Source organism: Mytilus edulis, chromosome 8 (genome assembly GCF_963676685.1).
Source record: "Mytilus edulis chromosome 8, xbMytEdul2.2, whole genome shotgun sequence".
Lineage (NCBI taxonomy): Eukaryota > Metazoa > Mollusca > Bivalvia > Mytilida > Mytilidae > Mytilus > Mytilus edulis.
The window spans coordinates 81,104,770-81,128,739 of record NC_092351.1 but is presented as its reverse complement, the minus strand read 5'-3'; the positions used below and the strand labels follow the sequence as shown (position 1 = coordinate 81,128,739).

The window sequence follows — 23,970 nt, the reverse complement described above, 5'->3', positions numbered from 1 at the left end:
ACTTTTATTCTTATTCGGATGCATAACAAAATAATTAAATTAATGTAAAAGAGCTCGGATAAATCGACAAAATCAAAATAAATCGAAATCCGCGAAATTCCATAAATGCTTTTGGCGTATTTAAGTCATTTAAAAAATGACGTCATACAAATGAAAACGATAAAGCTGAAGGTTTTCCTCTGCGTGAATCATAGAAATTCGTATTATATAACATTAAAATGAATTTTTGAAGTAGGTGTTGTTTTATTTTCTCTTCTGTTGCGTTATTCGCCTTGTTGCTGATTTGAGCAGGTCATCATGGCGCTTAGTTACGAATTGTCAACCTTGCCTTTGGTGGAAGCTTACGACAAAAACACGTAAACTAAAAATGCCAATTTTTGGTCTTGAGAATGAACAGATTTAATCACATTTTTTTCAAGTGGTTATTTACGAAATAATTCATGAAAGCGATAGATTTATCAGAATGTTTTAACCTTATCTAAATTGGAATAAATGAGAACAGCCACACACATGGCAACCCACTCTTGCTTCAGATTTTTAATGACCGTATTTGTTCTATTAGAATCGAAATAATTCATGGAAGCCATAGATTTGTTGTAAATATACACAGGGCCGTGATATTCGTTAACTTTTTACCTCATGGACGCTCAGGATTACATCGAAGTCACGGTCAACGCCATGTGTAAATGTCCAACAAATCTAGGGCTTCCATAAATTATTTCTTAATTGACTTAATGGTTTTGTCAAATTAGTTGTAATATAATGCATTGCATTGTAATGTAATTCGTCCCATGCCTGATATGAATGCGAAAAACAAAACTAGAAAGTTTGATGATGATACATTACTTACAAAATATTTTTTTCAATTAAGTATATTTATTCATACTTTAATTTTCGTTGAAAAAAAAGTAAAAATGCACACCTGAAAAAACATAAATGAGACAGAACAAATGTATAAATATATTTTCCACTCTGTAAATTTCTTTATCACAGTTTAAACTATTTAATTGTTACAAATAGTCAGATTTATTTTCGAGGTATCGATGCATTGATGTCATGTAGAACGGGTGGTTTCTGGACAACAACTGATGAATACGGAGGCGGTGGTAGCTCCTCGTGTACTCTTGTCTTTGCAAGAAGTTTTCTAAAAAAAAACACAATTGCATTAACGGCAAAATATAACATGATTTAGATGTATTTAAATTTTTCTGTATATTATAACGTTTTGACAATAAAGACAAGTTAAATTCCATGTACATTGACATATCAAAACTAATATTTAGTTCTTAAAGTATTCCCGCGTGTGACGCAAGATATGAACCCCTACTAGGGCTTTTCAATATATTTGTGTCGTCCAAACTTTTTTAGATCTTTTTAATTTGCTAGTATGGTTGTTTGTTTATATGTTTGTCTATGCTGGGTTATTTTTAAACCATTGTTACAATATTTCTTGAATTTTACTTCCATGTTAAATTTTTATGTTTCTAATTATAGCACTTGGTTTATATGTATTAAAACTAATCTCAACTTTAATCTAAAATTTGATTATTACAAGCCTTTTTAAAACAAAATCTGACTGCATCTGACTGTCCAAATGTATGAGTTAAAAGAAAACTCGTCATAAAGGACAAACTTTTTCTATTTTTTTTACAACAGTAAGCATTCCATGTACAATTTTGTCATTATCTCACGCATGAAATTAATAGCTTTTGATGCTTTTTTTGTTTTAACATAGATAACAAGACAGCCTAAACTTATAAAGCAATATCTGCATACCCTTCACCCAAAATTTCCCCAGTTTGTGTGTTGTTCGTGTTGCATAGTCCTGAGGGTTTTTTTATCTTTTGTTTTACAATAAAGTTGCTTTATAAAATAGGTTGCTCTTGATTTATCATTGTTGGATGTAGACTTTTTATATTTCTCCTCTTTTTATTATTTGTTATTATATTCAAAATGAATCCTAAACTATTCGAATGCTACATTTAGTAAATGGTGACAGCTGGCATACTTATCTAATATACCAAATGTACATTGCTTTCACACATTATGTTAACTTACTTTCCAATGATTACTACTGAGAGTGTGGTACAAACTACACCTAATACTGCCACTGTAACTATCCAAGGTACATCGTCATCATCTGGAATAAACAAAAACATATATTTGACTTTTTAGAATATATACTTAAAAAATGAATTTGAGATGTATGACATTGCATTTAGCATGTTTAATATAAAAATAAGGAGACCTGGTATGATTTTCTATAAGACAACTCTCAAACAAATTTCAAATTTGCATTTCTAGATATAAGATATAATAATAACGTTTGTGGATGTTTACTAACAAATCTATGTTAGATTTTTTTGTCCTGAATATATAAACAGATGAAAAGATTTTAGAATTACAAAAATTCATTGTAGAGTGAACATTAACCCTCTTTTTGAACCTAAACAAAGTATTAAAAAATAAAATAAAAACCGAGAGATCTTTATCAAATAGAAAGAGCGAAAGCTCAAACAATTGCACGAATGAAAAACAACTGTCCTATTTGTGACCTGTTTAAAGTATTTCCTTAAATAGAAAATTGTGGATTAAACCTGTTAAAAAGATAGCTTAACCTCTCACTTGTATGACAATAACATATAATATCAGTATATTGACAACAATGTGTAAGCTAAACGGACAGACAATAAAGGTTCAATTGTAAATACTTTGTACACATCAGTCAACATTGTGTTATAATCTTAGTCCCTTTACAAAAAAAATTTATATTTCAACATAGAAAAACAACACTAGATATTGACATGATAGACACTGTATAGACAAAGTTGACCAGCAAAACATTAAAGACAAGAATACAAAAAAAAACATAGCACAATAACACAATGACGGGATAAATAACTTTCCAACCACAGCAAATGTATGTTTTGAAAAATGGACTAAACAGTAAAGGTTAAATATTTACAAAGACAAAAAAGGACACTACAACTTAAGTAGAAATTGAAATTGGAGCTTGATTTTTTTTAATACAAACATTTGAAATTGCCCTCTTTCCCACACAGATCACTGATAGGATTTACAGCTACATGATCGGTTCTTGCTTGTTCTTTCAGTATTGTACATATTTAAGATAATAACACTTTCTCAATAATGTATTCTATTTAGACACAATTAAAAGGAAGGAAAACTATTATCGTATGAGATATCTACCTATTGTTTTCTTTCCGTCTGGTACTACCGGTTTGTCTTGATTGGTTTGTATTGGTAATGTACCTAGAAATACAAATAGTTGATTTTTTTAACCAGGGAGGTCATTAACATAAAATTAATGATAGTTTCTTTAAAAAGAAATCCTTGCCCGTTTCCACTTGCATATATATTAAATTTTCCATATGTCTTTGGAACACTTTACGGTTGAAAATACGTAGATACACTTCGACTTACGGTAGGGTATAAAGAGTTGACGAGAAAATAAATCAAAACAATGCACAGTTCGATAAATAATCGCCTGTAAGTTACATTATTACTTAAGTCGTAAAATTAAGAAAAAACAAACAATTTCTTTTTTGTTGTTTACTTGATTGATTGATTAAAGTTTTACACTGTTGGCTTTTTTTTTTTTGGAAATCAGTTTTTTGAGGGTTTTTTTTTTGTGAAAGACGTCAAAGTGCCCTCAAAGAGCAACCAACCAGCAGGAAACCTAACAATCCTAGTCAATTCAGATTTGAATTCACAAACTCAGTGTTGAAGGCTAGTGATACAGTTGTTGAACTATATAAACTCATTGTCCACCGAAACCCTTATTGTTGGAAATAATCTAATATAAAAGATGTAGTCTATCTCATAAATGAGTCATAAAAACGTACAAAAATAGTTTGTGAACTTTAATTCACGGCTTCAAAGAAAATTACCGGTTTCTAATGATAGAGATGTGCTAGTCAAGTTTTAAGATTAAGAAAATTGTTATTTTAAGTGGTGAAGAAATACATTTATGTAGTGATATTTCATAGAATCGAAGGCAAATAAGCAAAGCAATTTTTTGATACACCCTACCCGCACAATATCCGCTATCTTTCAAAGGAGATGGTTTCAGGAAATACACCCTAAAATTTCCACAGTTCTGTATTTTGATTTGTGATTCGTGTTCACAAGAACCATTATATCCTGACATGCAAAACCGTCTTGAGACTGTCTGATCTGTAGCATTTGGAATCGTACCTGTTAAAATTTATCTCAAATCTATATGATATTTCAAGTTATGTTTAGTAAGAAAATATGTGTAAGTTGTAAAAATGTCTAATTTGAATTTAAGACTGTTCGGATTTGTAGCATTGGTTAACTTCGTAAACAAATGGAATAACGAAAACAGCAACAGTATTTTCGCGTAAATGTATAATAGAATAAGTGAAAAACATGCGTAATTGAACAACAATTCTCGTTATTCAGTATAGGAATTTCAAATCAAATTTCATTTTTGAGACATGTAATATAAGACTTCATTCAGCATAATGATTTAATGTTTAAATAGGAGGATATGAAAAGGATTAAGCTGAACTGATAATACATACTTTTAGAATTGTACAATGGATGTGACTAAATTTTAATGTTACACACTTTGTGTTTATGCAAAACATACCGATCATGTATATCGGAAACTTTGTTCCACACTGAAACATTGCTTGTTCTTCATTTACAATATCATTTCCTGTTTGACTGTCAAATCGATAGAATGATGCAGGTAGATGGCTATCATCTATAGGATCCTCATCTGGCTGTAGAGTATAATTAGACGTTCTCTTTTCTTGACCTTTAATTACTTTATAGTTCACAGCATGACATGAGTCAACTGAAATATGATTGCGAAAAAGTATAAATCAATGAACGTAAAACAAAAATAACAATAAATGTATTTACATATAATTTGTGAGTTCAACAGATAAAATTACCACTATTGTATGCTTCCGTCAATTTATTAAAGGTACTAGCAAAGGAAAACATATAACAATATCACTAGGGCCAAAAAACTAGGTACTCACATAAATGCAATATGGTCAAAAGTAGATCTAAATTATAAAAAAACCACAAATTATAAAAGAAACTTATAGAATGGGATACCAATAAAGTAAAAATAAAGTAAAAAATAAGCAGAACAATGCATGACTGCACATATTCTAAATCAGGAACCTGTTTTATAAGTTGCTGTAGTTTGTTGATATTTCTTTTATAGCTTCCTGTTCGGTGTGAGCCAAGGCTTCGTACTGAAGGCCTTACTTTCACCAATAGTGCTTCACTTTTTTTTACAAATTGCTACTTGGATGGAAAGTTGTCTCATTTGCACTGATACCACATCGGACGTTCATTACGAAAATTTCGACGTACATATTCTCACTTTTTGTTTCGGAAATAATATAAGAATCATATCATAAGGACTATTGTTATACATGTGTCTATAGTAATTATTCAAAAGCAAATATGATTGAAGACAATAACAATGCAACGTCTTCTAGACATATTTTGAAGTCAAGATATGTTGTAATACTCACTTTTGCATCCTGGACTAAATCCATTGTTTGATATTTCACCTTCTGCACATGGAAGTTCACTTCCTATTAAAATTTAAAATGACTTTTCTATAAACGTGTTTGTAAACATTTTTTAAATTTAAATCAAATATACAAATACTAGATATCAAAGCACGTCGAAAAGGACAAACTAATAAACAAATATCTTAGAGAACCACAATCTGGTATCAAAAAAATAGACCAGGGACTAAAAAGAGCTGCAACAACACTTTATTATTTTTTTGGACAAAAAGTAGGTTTTAAAATCGGCAACTACAGACTTAAGCTCCTGAAATGAATTCGCCTCATTATGAATTAATGATAAATGCGGTTTGTTTTAATACCTTTAAAAAGTTCTTAACAGTACCTTTGATGCATTCTCAACAACAACAAAATGTAAAGCTTAATGATGTTGCACAATAATTAATTATTAATATAAAGAAACATGAGAAATATAACTTTATTCTAAAAAAACAAACGACAATATTAAACCTTCAAATATCAAATATACCAAACCAAAAGAAATAATCTCAATGAACTAAATCTGAAGACAATCTTTTATAATTGATCGCTGTACTTATGTGTCAATGTTTTCAATTTAAGTGATGGTCACTACAGAAACAACACACTTGCGTATGCAAATGTAAAAAATAATACAACATAAGAATAGAACATAAAAAAAAATTAATACATGAATAACATTTTAGAATTGAAAACATGTTTTCTTTGCAACGTTACTAGGAAAACCTAGATTTTGAAAAAAGTGTAATGTAATTCCAAGTTTTGTCTCTTACTTGAAGATTTTTGTCAAAAAGGGGTGTTTTTTTCATGCCTGAATAATTCATTTTAAATCCAATTCGTATTCGTTTTTGTAATCTAGGGTTGAAAATGTACAAACAAACTAGAAAAACCAAACGAATGTTTTGTGCAAATAATTTGTTAATTTATAAAAATTGAACAGCTTTGTGTAAAGACATAACTATTTTAAAATTCGTTTGTATAAATCTATCACCATTGCAATACTTTGTTGCAAATTAAAACAAGCAGTTATGAAATGAAAAATGCAAATTAAACAAAATTATGTTGATGGATATTATCAATACAGAATCATTTTTTATGTCTTTGTATATGAAAGAAGAAAAAATTTGATTGATGCTTGTATACTTTCGAGTGCATGTATATCTATATTGATTCTTTTACATAGTTCTTTTAGTTTTGTTTGTAAATAACTGTATGGATGGGTTTTACTCATTTCCAATATCAGTATAAAGTACAATGAAGTAATGTTAGCAAAATATGAATTCTGCATTGAAAGTGGATTGATGAAGTTTTACTTATAAACTAACGATATCTTTAATATACAAACATATTTACTTACTATGATGTATGTAATCTATCGTTTAACAAAATGTTGTTACTTACCAAAACAATATGCTTCTGGACAATTCTTAGTAGATTTAAGATTGTATAAAAGAAAATCTGAACAGTTTTTGACTTGAACATCATACTGATTTAAACAGCAGTCATTACTTAAACCAACAGAGCAGGCTGTGACATTGTTAGTCTCACCAGATTCAGGGAAAGATCCTTAAAAATAAGGTATTCATTAAAGTAAAGAGACGAAATTTACTAAACGATATGTTTACATGTTGTTGTTTTTTTTAATTTTTTTTATACTACACACATTTTACAAATAGAAGCGATAAGTATAAATTAAAAGGCTACCCCCTCATCAGTTTAAATTTTGTAATTACCTATAACCTTTATATCGAGCTGAAATTTGTCAATCTCTTTTCTGTAAATATGTTTATATTGTTAATCAATATTTCAACACAAACTATCTTTAAAAAAAAAGTGACTAAAAGTTCCAAAATGAAAGGAACTTCAAAACGAAAAGTTCTTTATTAAATGGCGAAATCAAACTATTGATATAAATAAGATGTGGTATAAGTACCAATGGGACTACTCCCATTCCAATTCACAAGGTAAACATTTTTAACAATTATAGGTCAGAGTACGGACTTTAACAAATCAAACAAATATAAACAGTCGTCATATTCATGATTTGACTACCTTGTGTAGAAAATGGCGGATTAAACCTGGTTTTATAGCTTTGCTTCTCAGATGTATGATAGTCACATAGAACTCAATTATTTTGAAAGCAACGTGTGTGGGGTTAAGTATAGAAATGCGTAAGGGTCAATATATGATTAGTATATACGTATAACAGGAACTGCAAAAAACGTACAATGTAATGTGGTATTGAAAAATGTTTCGTTATAACAAATTGAATTTATCAGCGTAATCTGAAAATTTCTATATAACCTAATAAAATATGTTTCGCTGAGTATTCACTTACAAAAAAAAAAACATTGAGGAGATCCAAAATTAAAATGGCCTTTTATGTACTGCAAACATTGTGAAGGTCATTGTTTCTATTTGGAATTTAACCTTTGGTTGCGCATCTAGTCTCAGATAAAACAATATTTAAAAAAAAAACAATATCAAAAGTGTTTACACGAAGCGATGAATACCAGTTCACTGGTACCCTGGAAGACCGGCAAGCATGGACAATACCTCAGCAGCGGTAACGATGGAATACAATCATATAAATGTATGCTATTAATAAGTGACTGATCATTGATTTATTTAATGGTATGCTTGACTTTATATACCGTTCATCCATATCGGGTGCGTTGTTCCACATGTAAAAGCGTTCACCGGACACTCTGTAGGCATAAATTGTCCAGCCTTGCTTGTTGGTCTGTACCATCCTGGTTTAAGGAAGGAATCGCATATAGCTGGTAATGTATTGTTATTTGCTACTGAACGCCTCCAATCGTCTATTTCATCGTGATTTATCTTGAGACAAGCATCATCTACATCAAACATTCGAAGCATTTATTTCTATGATTAAACCGTCATAAATTCATGTTTTAATTGAATTTCCATTTATGTAATAACAATATGAAAAAGAAGGGAGTAGACATTTGTCCGCATTTTCACATCGAATCAAACTCTTGCTTCCGTGTTTTCATATATTTCATATATTGAACGACACGTCTTAAATCTTCAAAACTTTTTGAAAAAAAGTTTTGAAAACTGAAAACATGTTATCTTTAATCAGGACAAACTTCAACTAGTTGAATTTTGAACGTTTACAAATGTTGCATTATAAGAATTATGATTCTAAATAAAAATAAGGGAGATTAAATCAAGTTTAAATATTCTTTTTTTTATATTCTGAAGTATTAAAGTAAAGCGGGAGTAAATATAACTTAAATAGGAAGTCAGAGATTAAAATTCGAAAAAAGGACAAAGGACGGGCTGCTGTTCACAAGGAACTTAGTTAACCAAGAGTTCCAGGAGGTGAATTTGAAATCACCTCTCCATAATTTGAAAATGCCAACGAATTGATTGACCGTTATGGAATATCTGTTTCAAGATGGTGAATGAAATGTGCAAATTGTCGTTATTTCGATTTCGTCACCTTTTCCCCGAATATGAACTACAGAATAACATTTATCGTCGGTTTTGTATAAATATAAGCAACACGAGGATTGCCTCTAAGACTAAATTTTCAATCAGAAAACACCAAACACCTTATAGATCTAGTGTAAACAAATCATGAACAGTAATAGAAAAACATAACTTTGTACAATGGCAAAATATTGACAAATTGTAGAGCCATGAATGTGCACATGTATAAAACAATAATATTATTTTAATTTACTGATTACAAAATCAATATTTTGCATTTTTATGCTATTTCGGTTAGTGTTTATTTGTGGAAAATGAAACCGGAAGGCCCGACGTGAAGCAACAATTTTTGGTAGGATAACTGACAAACCTAGTGAATTCAGATTGGAATTTAGCTCACCTACCACGTGCGGGGTTCGAACTCATTACCTCAGCGTTATAGGCAAGTATTACAGTAGTTCGACTACTTACATTACTTGGTCATCGATGCAACTGGAACGAACGACACAAATTGATTTCTTCTTAATCAAAAATTAACAAGGAATAAAAATGAAGTTATTGAATACTGCTCTCACAAAGATTATTAACTATTATCCTCCTTTATCCAAAGTCTTCCTATGCAAACAAAGAAAACAGTAGTTCTATACAATGATAATGTATTGAAACAATGATCGTGTACCTTGGTAATAAAACAAAATTCTACAAATCCTAATTCTAAAATCAATTCGGAAAGTCTATAATTCACATGGCAAAATCAAATAACAAAACGCATCAAAAACTAATAGACAAGAACTGTCATATTCCTGACATTCGTATTTCTCATTTGAATATCAGATAATGAAATACAACAAATGTAGTGTGTTATATACTGATAATGCAAATATGCTTACACTTGCACCCTGGAGTAAAGTCAGTCGGAGATGTTTCGCCTATTGGACAAGGCAACTCATAACCTAGTTATATAAAAAAAAATATAAAGTAAAAGAGCATTCATAACATTACTTTACTTGTTGAAATTGTTGACATTTAATGTTCCTTTAGAGAATGAATCGATAGGTTTCGCAATTTCTTAAAAACGAATAATTATATCTGGTAAATGTATGCATAAGCAACCTACAATTCGGGGAAGTGGAACTATATTGCAGATTTGTAAAAGGTTAGCTAGATAGTTTACTTATACATTTTATTTTAATCTATGATATTATTAAAATAATTGTTTGATTAATATCATAATTAAATCTTATTGAAGCAGCTGCCGAGAAAAGAGTACACATTATCATAAAGATACAAATAAAGGAACAGTAGTATACCGCTGTTCAAAATTCATAAATCGATAGAGAAAAAACAAATCTGGGTTACAAACTAAAACTGAGGGAAACGTATCAAATATAGGAGAACTACGACACAACAGAGACACAACACCGACACGTAACACACACAGAAACGAACTATAATGTAACAATGGCCATTTTCCAGACTTGGTAACAGTTTGTCATGTTTTTCATACGACTAAACATCACAGCAAACGTTACTTTTTTTCGAAATAAAGTGACATATGGTGCTTGGTGATCCTACAAAACAAGTTATACTACTTTAATTTGACCTTTGTCAGCGATTAAATGACAGTAGTAGCTTGTTACTTTAACTTTAATGAATATATGTTTTATTTGACATATGTGAATTGTGAATTTGTTATATTTATACGTTTATGTGTTGTTCGTAAAACGAAACCAGTTGTGCACACATTTTATCAAAAACATCATAAAAACAATAGTGATCACTATATTAACATTTTTAGGTTGAAAGTCTTTGGTTAAAGCAATGTGTAAATTGTTTTAAATAAATGCATACCAAAGCAATAGGCTTGTGGACAGGACTTGGTTGGTACTAAGTTGTAAACATAATATCCAGAACAATTCTTGACTTGAATGTCGTAGGAACTTGCACAACAGTTGTCGTGATAATCTGATGCACATGCTGTAACATTGTTGACTTCTTCCGCATCAGGAAATGTACCTATAACATATATATTTTGATTGTTTTATTCGTGTAGCGAATTTATGTATGTGTTAAAGTTTAGTCCACATGGTCCAAATTCCAAAAGAAATTTTATATAGATGAATCATGATCTCGCTGTTAATCGATAAAAGGTTTCCAATCATGTGTTATTTTGTACTTTCCGCTATACTTAAACCAAACTTTTTAATAAATATTGTCTTGCAATCATGCATGCGTATTGATTATATAAAGAGATGACTCATTGTTTGTTATAACTTGTGTCTTATCCTATAGTTATTATTTCAGTTAAATAGTATTACTTAATTCTTCAGAAATTTGAAGACAACCATTCATGTTAAATTTCTTTTATATATTGTACATGATTTTCAAATAATTCCTATGTAATGGAAAGTTTTAATTCACTTTAAATTATGTGTTTCCTTTGATCTCTATTATTGATAATTTTGCATATCATACTTTTCGTTTGAAATATTAAAATATCACTGGTATCCAGCTGCTAGTATCTAAGACAACAACTAAAGTCTGCAATATTTAGGCATTGTTTTGTCAATTTTATGTTCCAAAGAAACTAGTCGATTTTATTCAAAAAATCATATCAAGGGATATAAAAGCATGCTGTATTTTATCAATAACAACTGCGTATACTAAAAAAAAATCTTAAATGAAATATGTTCTAATATGATGTACTGACTTAAAATACAAAGCCATCAAAGCCGACTTCGTCAACCTTCGGGTCAACATTTTTCGACAAAGAAGTTGAAATGTCTTTCTTTATTTCTGGGCAACCGAGTCTTTTCGAATAATGCTGCCTGCTTAGCAGATGATAAATGGTATCCTGGGATATTGATTGTCTATTCAGAGCAATATCGCATAACAAGTAGTCTTTGGAAATTAAAACTAGTTATATTACCTCATTGTTTGACTCAACATTCATTCAGTCAGGAATAAGACAAATGTAACTCATTTTTCAGCATTTTTGTCTTTGTTCTTTTTTTACTTTTTAAGAGTTTCGGCCCTTTGTTGACAATTCAACCGAATAAGTAATATAATAATTTAGCACCATATGCTTATATTAGCAAATGGTCAAAATAAAATAATCAGTGACCTTATAAATTAATGTAATTGAATATATACAGATCTATGAAAAACATTAAGGTAGATATATTTCATCATTTTCAAAACGTCCTGGACTGAAATATGACTTTGCAGTTAATAATGAATTATTTATATTATTCTAAGTTTATATAATTTTGATGCATTTGAAGCCTTTCATATGTATTTGTTCTTTATTATTTCCTGAGGTTCTTTGTTTGATTTGTATGATTACCGCTGTAGCAGACTATTGGAAACATATGTTATAGGCTGCATAAGGACCAGGGTTAGCAAAAGTATGCATATATTAAATACTAGATCTAGACAGGGTACAAATACCAAATCATGCTTTTATGTGTTTATATATGAATTAAAACTAGTTATTGTACTCCATAGTTTAACTTACCATTCATCCAGATAGACTCAGTTGTTCCACACCTGAAACCTCCTCTAATACATTCAGTTGGCATTTCCTGGCCTGCTTTACTTATCACCCGGTACCATCCAGGAACAAGAAATGAGTCACACAGTTGGTATGTGTCACCATTACTGACTGATCTTTTCCAATTATCCAATTCAACGTAGTCTCTACAAGGATCCTCTGTAGCAAAATATTGCAAAATGATTTCATACAATTATGTTCTATTTAACTTTATTTTATTCTCTTTTGTTTTAAGATTTAAAAGTTATGGGATGAAACAAATGCGTGAAGTCGATGAAACTGCATCTTTTGGTAATTAATTTACAATTGTATTGAGAATTCTTCTATTTCAATGCCATTTTTGTTGTTATCTTTTATTATTTATGTATATTGTAGAACCATTTGAATATATATTGGACTTGTAACATATCGTCAGTTCATGTTACAATGCTTTCTTTATCACATGTTTTGGTTCCCTTATATCACGTTATATTGAATGTATATTCATTTTATTTAATCTTCAGTTTTTTCTATGCTTAGAACAAGTAAGAAATGATTAATAGTTGGAAATTTGACTGTCAAAATTTCTCATTTGAATGCAGGAAAATACTTGAACATTTTTTTTTAAACATTTATTAGGTTTTGTTTTCTCAGCTTAACTTAGAATATAACCAGAACAATTCAAAACCATTTAAACAAAAAATATTGAAAGTTTAATTTGGTTCAGGACTTAAAAATAGGCAAAAAGTAGGTATTTAGTCTTAGAAATGTATTCATATGAAAAGTGAAAATCATACCGATCTCCTCATTGCCATTTCTTTTTCGAAGGGTTTCGAAATGTAAACAAGAAAAAATATTTTATTATATATTTCAAATAATGACAACAATCGACAAAATTAATATAATTTGAACAAAAACTCACAAACCTGCTGTAGAAATGCTTAAACAAAATAGTGTAAAGCACCATAGTTTAACACTGTTTTTAAACATCTTTCCAATACACATGGCATTTTCGATTTGTTATCATATTCATATCACCAGTTGACTTCCGTATTAGAAAAGTCATAAATATGAAGTTTACGATGAATTTCAGAAGTTGCCATAATACACTTAAGTGTCATAAAACAGTCGTCCTTATTTATAACCGTCAAATAGTATAAAATATATAACCTGAGAATGTTAAATACAATAAATTTGGATCTTTATTTTTTACAGTTTCATTACTTTGGAATAATTTATATGCAATAACCTTTATTGCATATGTTTTATATTTACTTATGTCATTGCTACTATCTGTTGTCTGACGTATATACTAAATTTAGTCCTGGTATCTATGATGAGTTTATTTATTGAACTCCTGTTGGCATACTATGACCTTTTTTTCTGATTAAAAGAATACAAATAACAGTTTTGTTTTGGTAAATAAATTATATGTGTGAAACATTTTTGAAAGAAGTTGATAAAATCCTGTCATATAAAAAATATTGGGCGTTCAAGAACGTTATTTGAAATGAAATAGTATTATATGCATATGATTATTTTATATACACAGTTTAAATTTAGAAGAAAACCCGAAATAGTTAGAAAATACAATTATATCACAAATACAAAGCAAATTACCCTAGGTCTCAGTTTTGTATCAACATGCAGATAGAAAAAGAAGATTTGGTGCAATTGCCAACAAGACACATCTCCATCAGATACCAAATGAAATAAAAAAAAATATAGAATGATCAAAATACGTTTTTCAACGGCTACATCTTCAAAAAGTTACTTTCTCACATTCTGTTACAGCCATATGATATGAAAAACCTGTAGACTCTACAGCAGACTGAGTTTGTTGTTGCGAATTATTTAATTATTTGTATGGTTGAAACCAATGGTTTATTATTAAAATCGGTCTAGATTTGACAATGTTTTGAATCACAATATTTTGTTTCCCTCAAACTATTGTTTAAATGTAAATTCCTAATTATAAATTTTGGATTTTATAAGCATTGGATTTCACATGTTTGGTTTAAACCGGTACTGAACAAGGTAAATTAAGAACAGCGCTCTGGACGCACGCATGCGTATTAAACGTAGGTTTCGTCATTTATGGTTATGAGGTTCTTAACACGTTTCCATATGCATAGTTGACTTTCTTATAATTAGTTTTGAGTGTTCCTTGCGGATGCAAATCAGAGAAGTGTTATTGACAATAATTGACACACTGAAATTATAAAGTATTATTTTCATATAAAAAAGAAAGAAAAATCTAGTAACAGTCGTTGCTGCCTGTTTTTCTTCAAATCATTTTTTCTTTATTTTTGCTGACATCCTTACGAGTTGGTTGACAGTTATGGAATGACGATAGACATGTTTTATTTATCGCATCTTCAATCCCGTCCCCTTTTCCCCGAGTGTGACCTACCAAATAATACATATGACCGGATTGCACTTAGTTACACGAGCAACACGATGGGTGCCTCGCGTGGAGTAGGATGGGGTTATCCTTCAGGACATACACAAGATCAACGCATGTTTTTTGGTGGGCTTTGTGATGCCCAGTCTTCAGTTCTCTATGTTGTGTTATGTGTTTTGTTTGTTTGTTTGTTTTATGCGTTTTACTCCTTGTGTTTTCAGTTTATTTACGAAATGGAATGTCCATGTCGTATCTTTTGTCAGTTTTTTTTACTTCCAAGTAGTTTTAAGTATCTATGTCTAAAGAGCATATTTACACACCAAACAATGTAAGGCTGATGTTTAGACGAATTAAGATAAGACTTAGTATTTGCAAGTTCACTTAGTCAGTGCTTCAGAAATTAATCTAGGCATGAGAAAAGTAAACATGATTTTACAAAAATGTCAAGTAGGTTTAATATATATTGCTTTATTGTTTTAATTTATTTTCTTCGTTCCTTTTACGAAAACTAATACTAAAATTAAATCATAAATAATTTTAAATTTGTTATCATTGTGCATGTTATACGTATATATAAAAACAATAAAACGCCTTCCTGCTTCGTCGTCAAATCAAAAATCAGAGAATAGAATTTCTTCAAATCCATTTTAATAAACGTATGCATATTACTATATATTTAGAGAATAAGTCTTATATTAATAATAGATGAAACTATGGTCTCAATACTACAGTTGGTGATATTGCTCTTTTGTTGTATGAATTTTTCAGTTACAGCTTTAAATGGTAGGTGTAATTTTCTAAATTCTTATTTTATAAATGTTCGTCTAAGTTTCGAAATTTTTAATGAACGAAACAAGTTGTATATCAAATTGCAATTGTTATTAATTATTGACACTGTTTTAATATTATATTCTTATTATATTTCAGAACCCTGTTTTACAACGTTTCAGATTTCGGAATGGAAAAGATCTGTTGCATATACAGATACGAATGTAATATGTGATAGCTTTTTGGATGAGGGTTGGTATAGAGTCACAAGTGGAGCAGGCGAGATGATGCCAACTGAATGCCCACAGTTTGGGTTCAGATGCGGCACAGCTGATCCATTTTATCTATCAAGAGGTATTAGATTCTATCATAAACTAATATATATTTGTTGTATTTATATCATCCATTTTCATTAAAAAGACATCAGTAAAGGGAATTTATATAACAGCATACTACATGCATCATCAACTATAAAACGGGTTTTTTGTTGTCGTTTGAAATACCTGCTCATATTAATAACTCAATCACAATGAATGTTTCAACTTATCTTTTTGTTGTAATCGTAAATGTGAAATCAATCAGTATCCAACATGCTCTAGTATGAGGTATTCTACTATGAAACTTTCATCCATTGTAAAGGAATTAAAGTATAAAAGATTTGGTATGAGTGCCAATGAGACAACTCTCTCTCCAAGTCAAAAAGTAAACCATAAAGGTATATTTTCTTTTCATTTAATCCTTTAAAGTAGTTGTTTCAATTTATATTTCTTCAGCTTGCTTTTTCATCTTTCGTTTGGTTTTTTTTTGTTTTTTTTTGGGGGGGGGGGGGGGGGGGTGAACGAAGTTTTTTTTTTTTTTTAACATTTTTTCATTAATGTTTATATTGTATATTTTGTTTCTTTCTCGTAAACAAAAAGTAAGCAAACTGCATGCTAACATTTCATTAGGTTTAGGAAATGGTACTTGCGCACTGAAGCTAAAAACCAGTTGGGGTTAGGGGATGGGAGAAGCGCATTTTCTTTTTCATATTCGTAATAAATTGAACTTTATCTTGCTTCCAACTTCTTTCCATGTCATGCAGCTGGTCTTGCTACTTTTTTAGTTCATGCAATCTCATCGAGTTTCTTTTTCAAACAAAATTTCACTGTTTTGTATAAAATTTAAAAATTGATAATCATTTGTTGACTCGACCATCTGTAGACCACTATGTTCTTTCCATTCATACTCTTATTCCGTCTTTCCTAAATGAACATCGGTAAATTACTGTTGTTTCAAGTGTATGCCGTATTATTCATGTATCTATAGACCCGTGCGTCCCTTCTCATATGTGTCTGTTTTTAGTTTTTCAACAATCTAAAATAATCACAATGTCATGTATCTGAAGCCATTAAGTCATTTTTTCTCATAACACTGTGTGTGCTTTTTCCTGAGTCAGGAGCGCCGACACTTATATCAATTGGGGTATTACAACGCAAAACGATCAGGGAAAGGGTAGTTACGGCTTAGAATTTTCTACAGTTGATATTGGGAAAGATAAACCCTTAAAGTTTGCATAGACCTAAGCAATAGTTTAAAGTATGTATTACGAAAACAGATCAATACTTTCAAATGTATTTGGAATCCTGAATGCCAATTTCACTGGAATGAATGAGACACTAGCGATCACTGAAATGTGGAATATTTGGGACATCATCATTAACAAAAGATTTGATATGAATATATTTATTTCTGTGACTTTTGATCACTTGTGGAAAGCTGTCCATGTTGTCACATTGGCAATTATACCACATCCTTTTTTTTTTTGTAATTAGAAATTATTGAGCGAAGTTGTATAGCTAAGATGCATAAAGGGTGACTATGAAATACAAGATAAACTCAATATAAAAAAAGATGTAAACGATTATCTTGGAGGTTTATTTATGTTTTATATTCGAAGAACTGATGCATATGTAATTTGTTATAATTAAGCTTACTCATTACAGAAGGCATCAATGACCCAAACGAACTGATATTCCCTCAAAAAGACCAAACAGTGGATAGAGTTGCCTGCTCATCAGATTTTCGCGGAAATTGTTGCAACGAACGTAGTAACATAAAGATCAAGAATTGTGGGAATTATTACGTTTACTATCTTAAACCAACAACGTCTTGTCCTTCTGCATACTGCTTTGGTTTGTTTAGATTGATTTTTTTAATTTAATATATAGACCGAAACGTAATACTTTAAAAAAAACATAATAGTTGATTTTAGTGTGATTTTAAACTATAAGGACGGACTAAAAAAAATACATCACTATATTTTTCTTTTAATTCTCGCTTTCAAATATGTAGGTTTTTTTCAAATAAATAAACATAAATTTCATTTTTACTTCATTGTCAATGAGAAGGTTGCAATTCGAAAGTTGAATCAATTTTGTCAAGTGACGCTCATATCAAAAGACGTTGCGTAATTTTAATGTTAGCATTACATACGGATTATTACATAGGTTCAGACTGTGTCATTGTTTTAAGGGCAGTAATACATGTAAAATGAGTCTCTATCGTGGCATTGTCTCGCAAAAGCAGTTTCACGTATTTCTGCTTTCAAAATTCGTATAGCCTGATTCAGATTTGTGTTGCTTAGTCTCTGCAGTATAATGTATGATGATTTAATGTGTTTTTACCGATTATAGTGAATTGTCAAGAGAACAAAAATCTAAAAAGTTCCTTAATGGGTTTCAAAATTTGGTTTTAGATATTCGTGTGACTTCAAAAATCCGTTATGTCTTGGTAAAGTAAGGTAATGTGGATTCATTTCAAACAAAAGGAAGGATGGTCAGGTTAATGGTAGTATTATAAGTGTCAATCATATTTGTTTCACAAATGATATTGGATATGTTCCTTACGTCGTAACTACAATCCCCTTCCCTTTCATGAATGTGACCTACCGAATTAGACTATTTACGGGATTTGTTATCACATAAGTAACACGACGGGTGCCACATGTGGAGCAGGATCTGCTTACCCTTCCGGAGCACATGAGATCACCCCTAGTTTTTGGTGGGGTTCGTCTTATTTATTCTTTAGTTTTCTATGTTGTGTCATGTGTACTATTGTTTTTCTGTTTGTCATTTTCATTTTTAGCAATTGCGTTGTCAGTTTATTTTCGATATATGAGTTTGGCTGTCCCTTTGGTATCTTTTGCCCTCTTTGGTAAAAATAAATTACCCAAATGTGAATTGTGAGTATCACTTAATTATACACTGTCATGATTTTACATATATAGGTACACTGGTAATTTCAAGATCAAGTATCATGCTATTATAAAACAAAATATTGGTGTATACATTGCATTTTTAAATTTATATTTCATTTAAATAATGTGACCTTTTTTCTTGATATTAAACAGTAGAAAACAAGTAAGTAACATAACGACAAAATTGTATTTCAGGTGAAAACCTGCCGTGTCCTGAAGGCGAATCTTCTGAAAACGGATTTTCTCCTGGATGTGGAAGTGAGTTATGAATTATCAATAATTGATGCAACAACAAAAACTTTGAAAAATGTTTTAGTTTTACAACTCAGCATTATCTTTATCGGTTCAAGGGTTCAAAAGATCCCTTATTTGACACTCAAAAGGCAAATCGTTCCATGTTTGATTTGCAAATTATCTGAGCGTAGTGCTATGTGGAATGAAAATGTTTTCTTTGTAAAATGACATTAAACACAAATCATAGAAAAAACAACGTAATATATTGATGTTTGACCTTGAGTACGACAAAGAAATATCGTGACTTCACCATGACATTCATGGTATTCAATACTATCTAACTAATGTCGATAATGACAAATATTTCTAAAAGTATGCATAGTTATGCAAGCTCTATTTGACATACCTTAAAATTGTGTTAAGGACAAAGACTTTTCACATTAAAACGAGATTCCACTAATAAATTTGTTTGCATATAGATGATCTTTCATAAATGATCAATAACGAGATGACGAAAAAAGAACAATATTTTTTCTGGTTCGATTAAAAGCAGGAAGCTGGCAAAATTTCATAGTATAGTTATACTGGCTATAATTTAAAGCTTTATATATATATATATCAATTTATTGCACTTTACTGATAACTTGGATGCCCAGTTTTCTGCTAACGTGACAGATCTTACAATTTGTTGTATACTAGTAAAATTGAGAATGGAAATGGGGAATGTGTCAAAGAGACAACAACCCGACCAAATAAAAAACAACAGCAGAGGGTCACCAACAGGTCTTCAATGTAGCGAGAAATTCCCGCACCCGGAGGCGTCCTTCAACTGGCCCCTAAACAAATATATACTAGTCCAGTGATAATGAACGCCATACTAATTTCCACATTGTACACAAGAAACTAAAATTAAAATAATACAAGACTAACAAAGGCCAGAGGCTCCTGACTTGGGACAGGCGCAAAAATGCGGCGGGGTTAAACATGTTTGTGAGATCTCATAGTACCTATATGAACACCTATGAAGGACATTTGACTTCTAACAAATGAATTATGTTCGTCTAGACTGAGTGACTTTCCATGATCATTACAGCTTTTAATCATGATGACTAATAGATTGTTTATTCTATCAGATTAGCAGTAGTCGAGAAAAGTGTAAATTAAATAAATTAAATTCATGTGTGCCTTCAATGTTGCAGGTAAAAGTTATGATAAATAGATAATGAACATTTGCCATGTCCTGCTTTGAATTGAGTCTCAACAAGTATATAAAATTAAAAATTAAAATGGAAATGTGACAAAATGACAACAACCCGATTAAAGAGCAAAAAAACAACCGAAGGCTACAAACAGATGTAATATTATATAAAATTTCATAGTCGTCTATTAATTATTTTTCGAAAACACAATGGCAGATATGCTGGAGACCAAAACGTCTTACCATATAATTGAATTGAATACTTTGAATATCTCGGTACCTTTATTATTATGTTTATCCTAATGTTGTTCTTTGCAAATTATGATAAGTATCGTTGCTACTTCTAAACTTTCTATTAAAAGATATATCTTTCTAATTGTTCAATTGTGTCTTTTTGAACATTGGTTTAAAAATATATGTATATAGACTTACAGTAATGATGAATTTATTCATTTATTAATTTAGCATTTTTTATTTTTTAAACTTTTCTCTGCAGTTAACTTCTTAGTGTCTATATCATCAATATTATATCGTTAAACTGTAAATTGTATTGCAGCACATCCAAATATAACAGTTCCACCACCAAGTGTAACAACAGGTTTTCACGATGAGACCACTCATAGCCAGGAATATAACACTCTATATACATATCATACTATACAGTTCCAATGTCATACCAATACTGAAACAAAATATACCTATGACGTCCGTTGGTATATCAACGATTTTGAAATAATTGACGCAGCCCATACTAACGTTGTTGGAAACACTCTATCCTTTGATACGATGCTTCGCCAACATCACTGGGAACAGTTATTCAAACCAAACATGATGGTACTAAATAGCTATTTTCTGTAAGATTGTTTACATTCAAATGTAAACTGACTTGTTGCATCTGGTTATTTCATTTCAATGTAATGATAATTTCGTTTTTCAAATAACGAACGTATGGTAATCTTAATTTGATTTCCTAATTAAAATCGAAATCAATATCGCTTATATAAAACAGGCTTATTTACGGAACTACATGTATATACGTAAATACGTTTGGGGTTAATGTTTTAAATTTTACTATCTTATTATACAGACTACTAAGTACGCTTTTAATTATTTCATTTCTTTAGAATAAACATAGTGGTATTTGTTAATATTAATCGATGCCTCCTAATTCATTGACATTTAATATAACCAACATTTATTTAAAGAGTTTTCTGATAGCACCTTAACATCTTAAATAAATATATAAAAAAAACATCGGCTTATGCTTTAACAAAATAATTTCTAAAAGATATAGGCTTCTTCCTATTAGCTCAATAATCAATGCTTTGGTATTGAAACGATTAATAATATAGATAGCTTCTTATAAATGAAAAATATTGAAAACTAGGTGTTCAAACTTCCTCAAAATTATTTAATAAAATCTCTGAGTGTGAGAGTTTCTGATGAAGGATATATTCTGAGAGGTATACCTAAAGTCTGAAGTGTTATTTTCATTATCAAGCTCGTGATCGATAACACTTTTTGGAACATCTAATTTCAATGCATATTTCATTATATTTGTCAGTTAATAGAAACTGGCATGGTTTACTTCAACTAATTTTTTATTTAAGAAATAATTCATGGAAGCCATAGATTGTTGGAAATTTACACATGGCCTGGGCCGTGATATTCGAATTTTATCCTGAGCGTTAGCGAGGGATAAAATTAACGAATATCACGGCCCAGGCCATGTGCAAATTTCCAACATCCATGGCTTCCATGAATTATTTCGATTCTAATAGGACAAATACGGTCATAAAAAAACTGAAGCGAGGGAGGGTATGCTGTGTGTGTGGCTGTTCTTTTTTACTCCCTGTTAGATAAAGCTCAAATATCTTTATAAATATGTAGCTTGCGAAGTTTATTTCTTGAATAACTGCTAGAAAAAATCGTTTTAATTCTTTAAATTCTCAAACCCAACATTTGCCATTTTTAATTTACATGTTTTTCTCGTAAGCTTCCGTCAAATCCAAAGTCGACATTTTGTAATTAAGGAGCCGCCATGTTGACTTGCTGAAATGAGTAAATATGCGAAAAATGCAATAGAATAGAAAATAAAACAAAACCTACCTCAAAAATTAGTTTTAATACAATAGCATACGAATTCCGATGGTTCACGTAACATTTGTATGACGTCATGTTTTGAAATGACTTCAACGCGCCAAAAAGATTAATAGACTTTCGCGGAATTTTATTTTATTTTTATTTTGTTGATTTTCCCGAGCTCTTGTGCATTACTTCCTTTTATTATGCATACGAATAAGAATAAAAGTTATTTTGTCTTTTTTTAATTGCACTTTTTAAAACAATAAAATCGGCAAAGGGCCTGCAAATAGGTTCAAATACATGTAGATTTACGAGGGAAGTATATTGTAACAGCCATTAATATGTATATCTCTGAGTCTGCGCTAAGTATATTTTATCGAGAATTTTATCACAGTGTTGTTTACAAAGCTAAAGAAGCACGTCATATTAGAATATGAAATAATACAAAGACCGAGGTTAAACTCGATAATGCAAATCGAACCTCAAAGGGTTTACTGCTTTGTGTTAAGTAGATCGTTGGTTACCTAAATTACACAGAAAACTGCTCCACTACTAACATGACAGTTCTTCTTACTACCTCCCTGACTACTATCAAATAACTTTTGTAATAAGTTTATAAAAAATAGTGTTTGAATTGTTTTACACTGTTTAGTCATGGTTGGGCCCTTCATAGTTTACTGTTTGTTGTGATTATGGCTCCGTGTTGAAGGCCGTAGCATTTTTTCCATCGTATTTAAATACAGATCATGTATTCTGCTGCACTTACAATGATTGGACAATAATCTGCTGTGCTCTCTGTCTTAATAATTGTATCGTCAGAGAACGAAATGTAAGTCTCCAAAGAGGTCTCTCTTATACCGCGAAGAATAGAGTAAATGTTAAATTATCAAAATGTCGTCTGATATACGAATGCAACATGTCTGGACAGATATAATTCCAAAAGTTAATATAATGAATATACACTGATGTCACGATATACAATTGCCAGCATGCACTTACACATGTTTATATAACTCTTTCAACGGAGGTGCATAAAAATTCAGTAAGCTCTATTATACTATCATAATTACTAACTTTTCTTTGCAATTCTTTTGTCACCTGGAACACCTGTCGAATGGAAAGAAAATTATTTCAAAACATACATGTATTCTTTTCGCGATCGTCTAATTACTATTTCTAGAGTAATCGTTTGTATGCAAAAAATGAGATAGTAGATATATAAATGATTTCTTCAGAGAAGTCATTGAAATTAATTATTTTCTTTTTTTCAGGTTCAATGTTCCATTCAAGTCCGTGAAGTTTCTTTTACTGCTCCTGGCCCAAAATCCTATTCACCAGAGAAGTTTGCTGGCATCATTGTAAGTATTACTATAAAATTGAGAATGGAAATGGGGAATGTGCCAAAGAGACAACAACCCGACCATAGAAAAAGAATGTTTTTTTATATGTCCATCAGTTATTGGAAATCAGCAC

At 30.5% G+C, this 23,970-nt stretch overlaps 3 protein-coding genes across 3 annotated transcripts in view; 1 reads left to right on the top strand and 2 right to left on the bottom strand.

Annotated features, from left to right (window-relative positions):
• Positions 1-971: 971 nt before the first annotated feature.
• LOC139484420 (uncharacterized) lies at positions 972-7,991 on the bottom strand. The gene is made up of 9 exons (XM_071268153.1): positions 7,978-7,991; positions 7,316-7,356; positions 6,984-7,148; positions 5,544-5,606; positions 4,637-4,846; positions 4,054-4,218; positions 3,211-3,273; positions 2,059-2,140; positions 972-1,144 (listed from the first exon to the last, which is right to left on the bottom strand). The coding sequence occupies exons 1-9, from the start codon at positions 7,989-7,991 to the stop codon at positions 1,027-1,029; spliced, it is 921 nt and encodes a 306-aa protein (XP_071124254.1). The 3' UTR covers positions 972-1,026.
• Positions 7,992-8,196: 205 nt separating this feature from the next.
• LOC139487139 (pancreatic secretory granule membrane major glycoprotein GP2-like) lies at positions 8,197-13,614 on the bottom strand. Its single transcript, XM_071272124.1, has 5 exons — positions 13,500-13,614; positions 12,559-12,753; positions 10,893-11,057; positions 9,932-9,994; positions 8,197-8,440 (listed from the first exon to the last, which is right to left on the bottom strand). Exons 1-5 carry the CDS (start codon positions 13,576-13,578, stop codon positions 8,229-8,231), a joined length of 714 nt encoding a protein of 237 aa, XP_071128225.1. The 5' UTR covers positions 13,579-13,614; the 3' UTR covers positions 8,197-8,228.
• Positions 13,615-15,417: 1,803 nt separating this feature from the next.
• LOC139484419 (von Willebrand factor D and EGF domain-containing protein-like) overlaps positions 15,418-23,970 on the top strand; it is a 30,295-nt gene continuing 21,742 nt past the window's right edge. The window contains exons 1-5 of the mRNA XM_071268151.1: positions 15,418-15,424; positions 15,905-16,099; positions 19,176-19,238; positions 20,969-21,246; positions 23,769-23,855. Coding sequence (XP_071124252.1) covers positions 15,418-15,424; positions 15,905-16,099; positions 19,176-19,238; positions 20,969-21,246; positions 23,769-23,855 — 630 coding nt within the window. The remainder of the gene's footprint in view (positions 15,425-15,904; positions 16,100-19,175; positions 19,239-20,968; positions 21,247-23,768; positions 23,856-23,970) is intronic.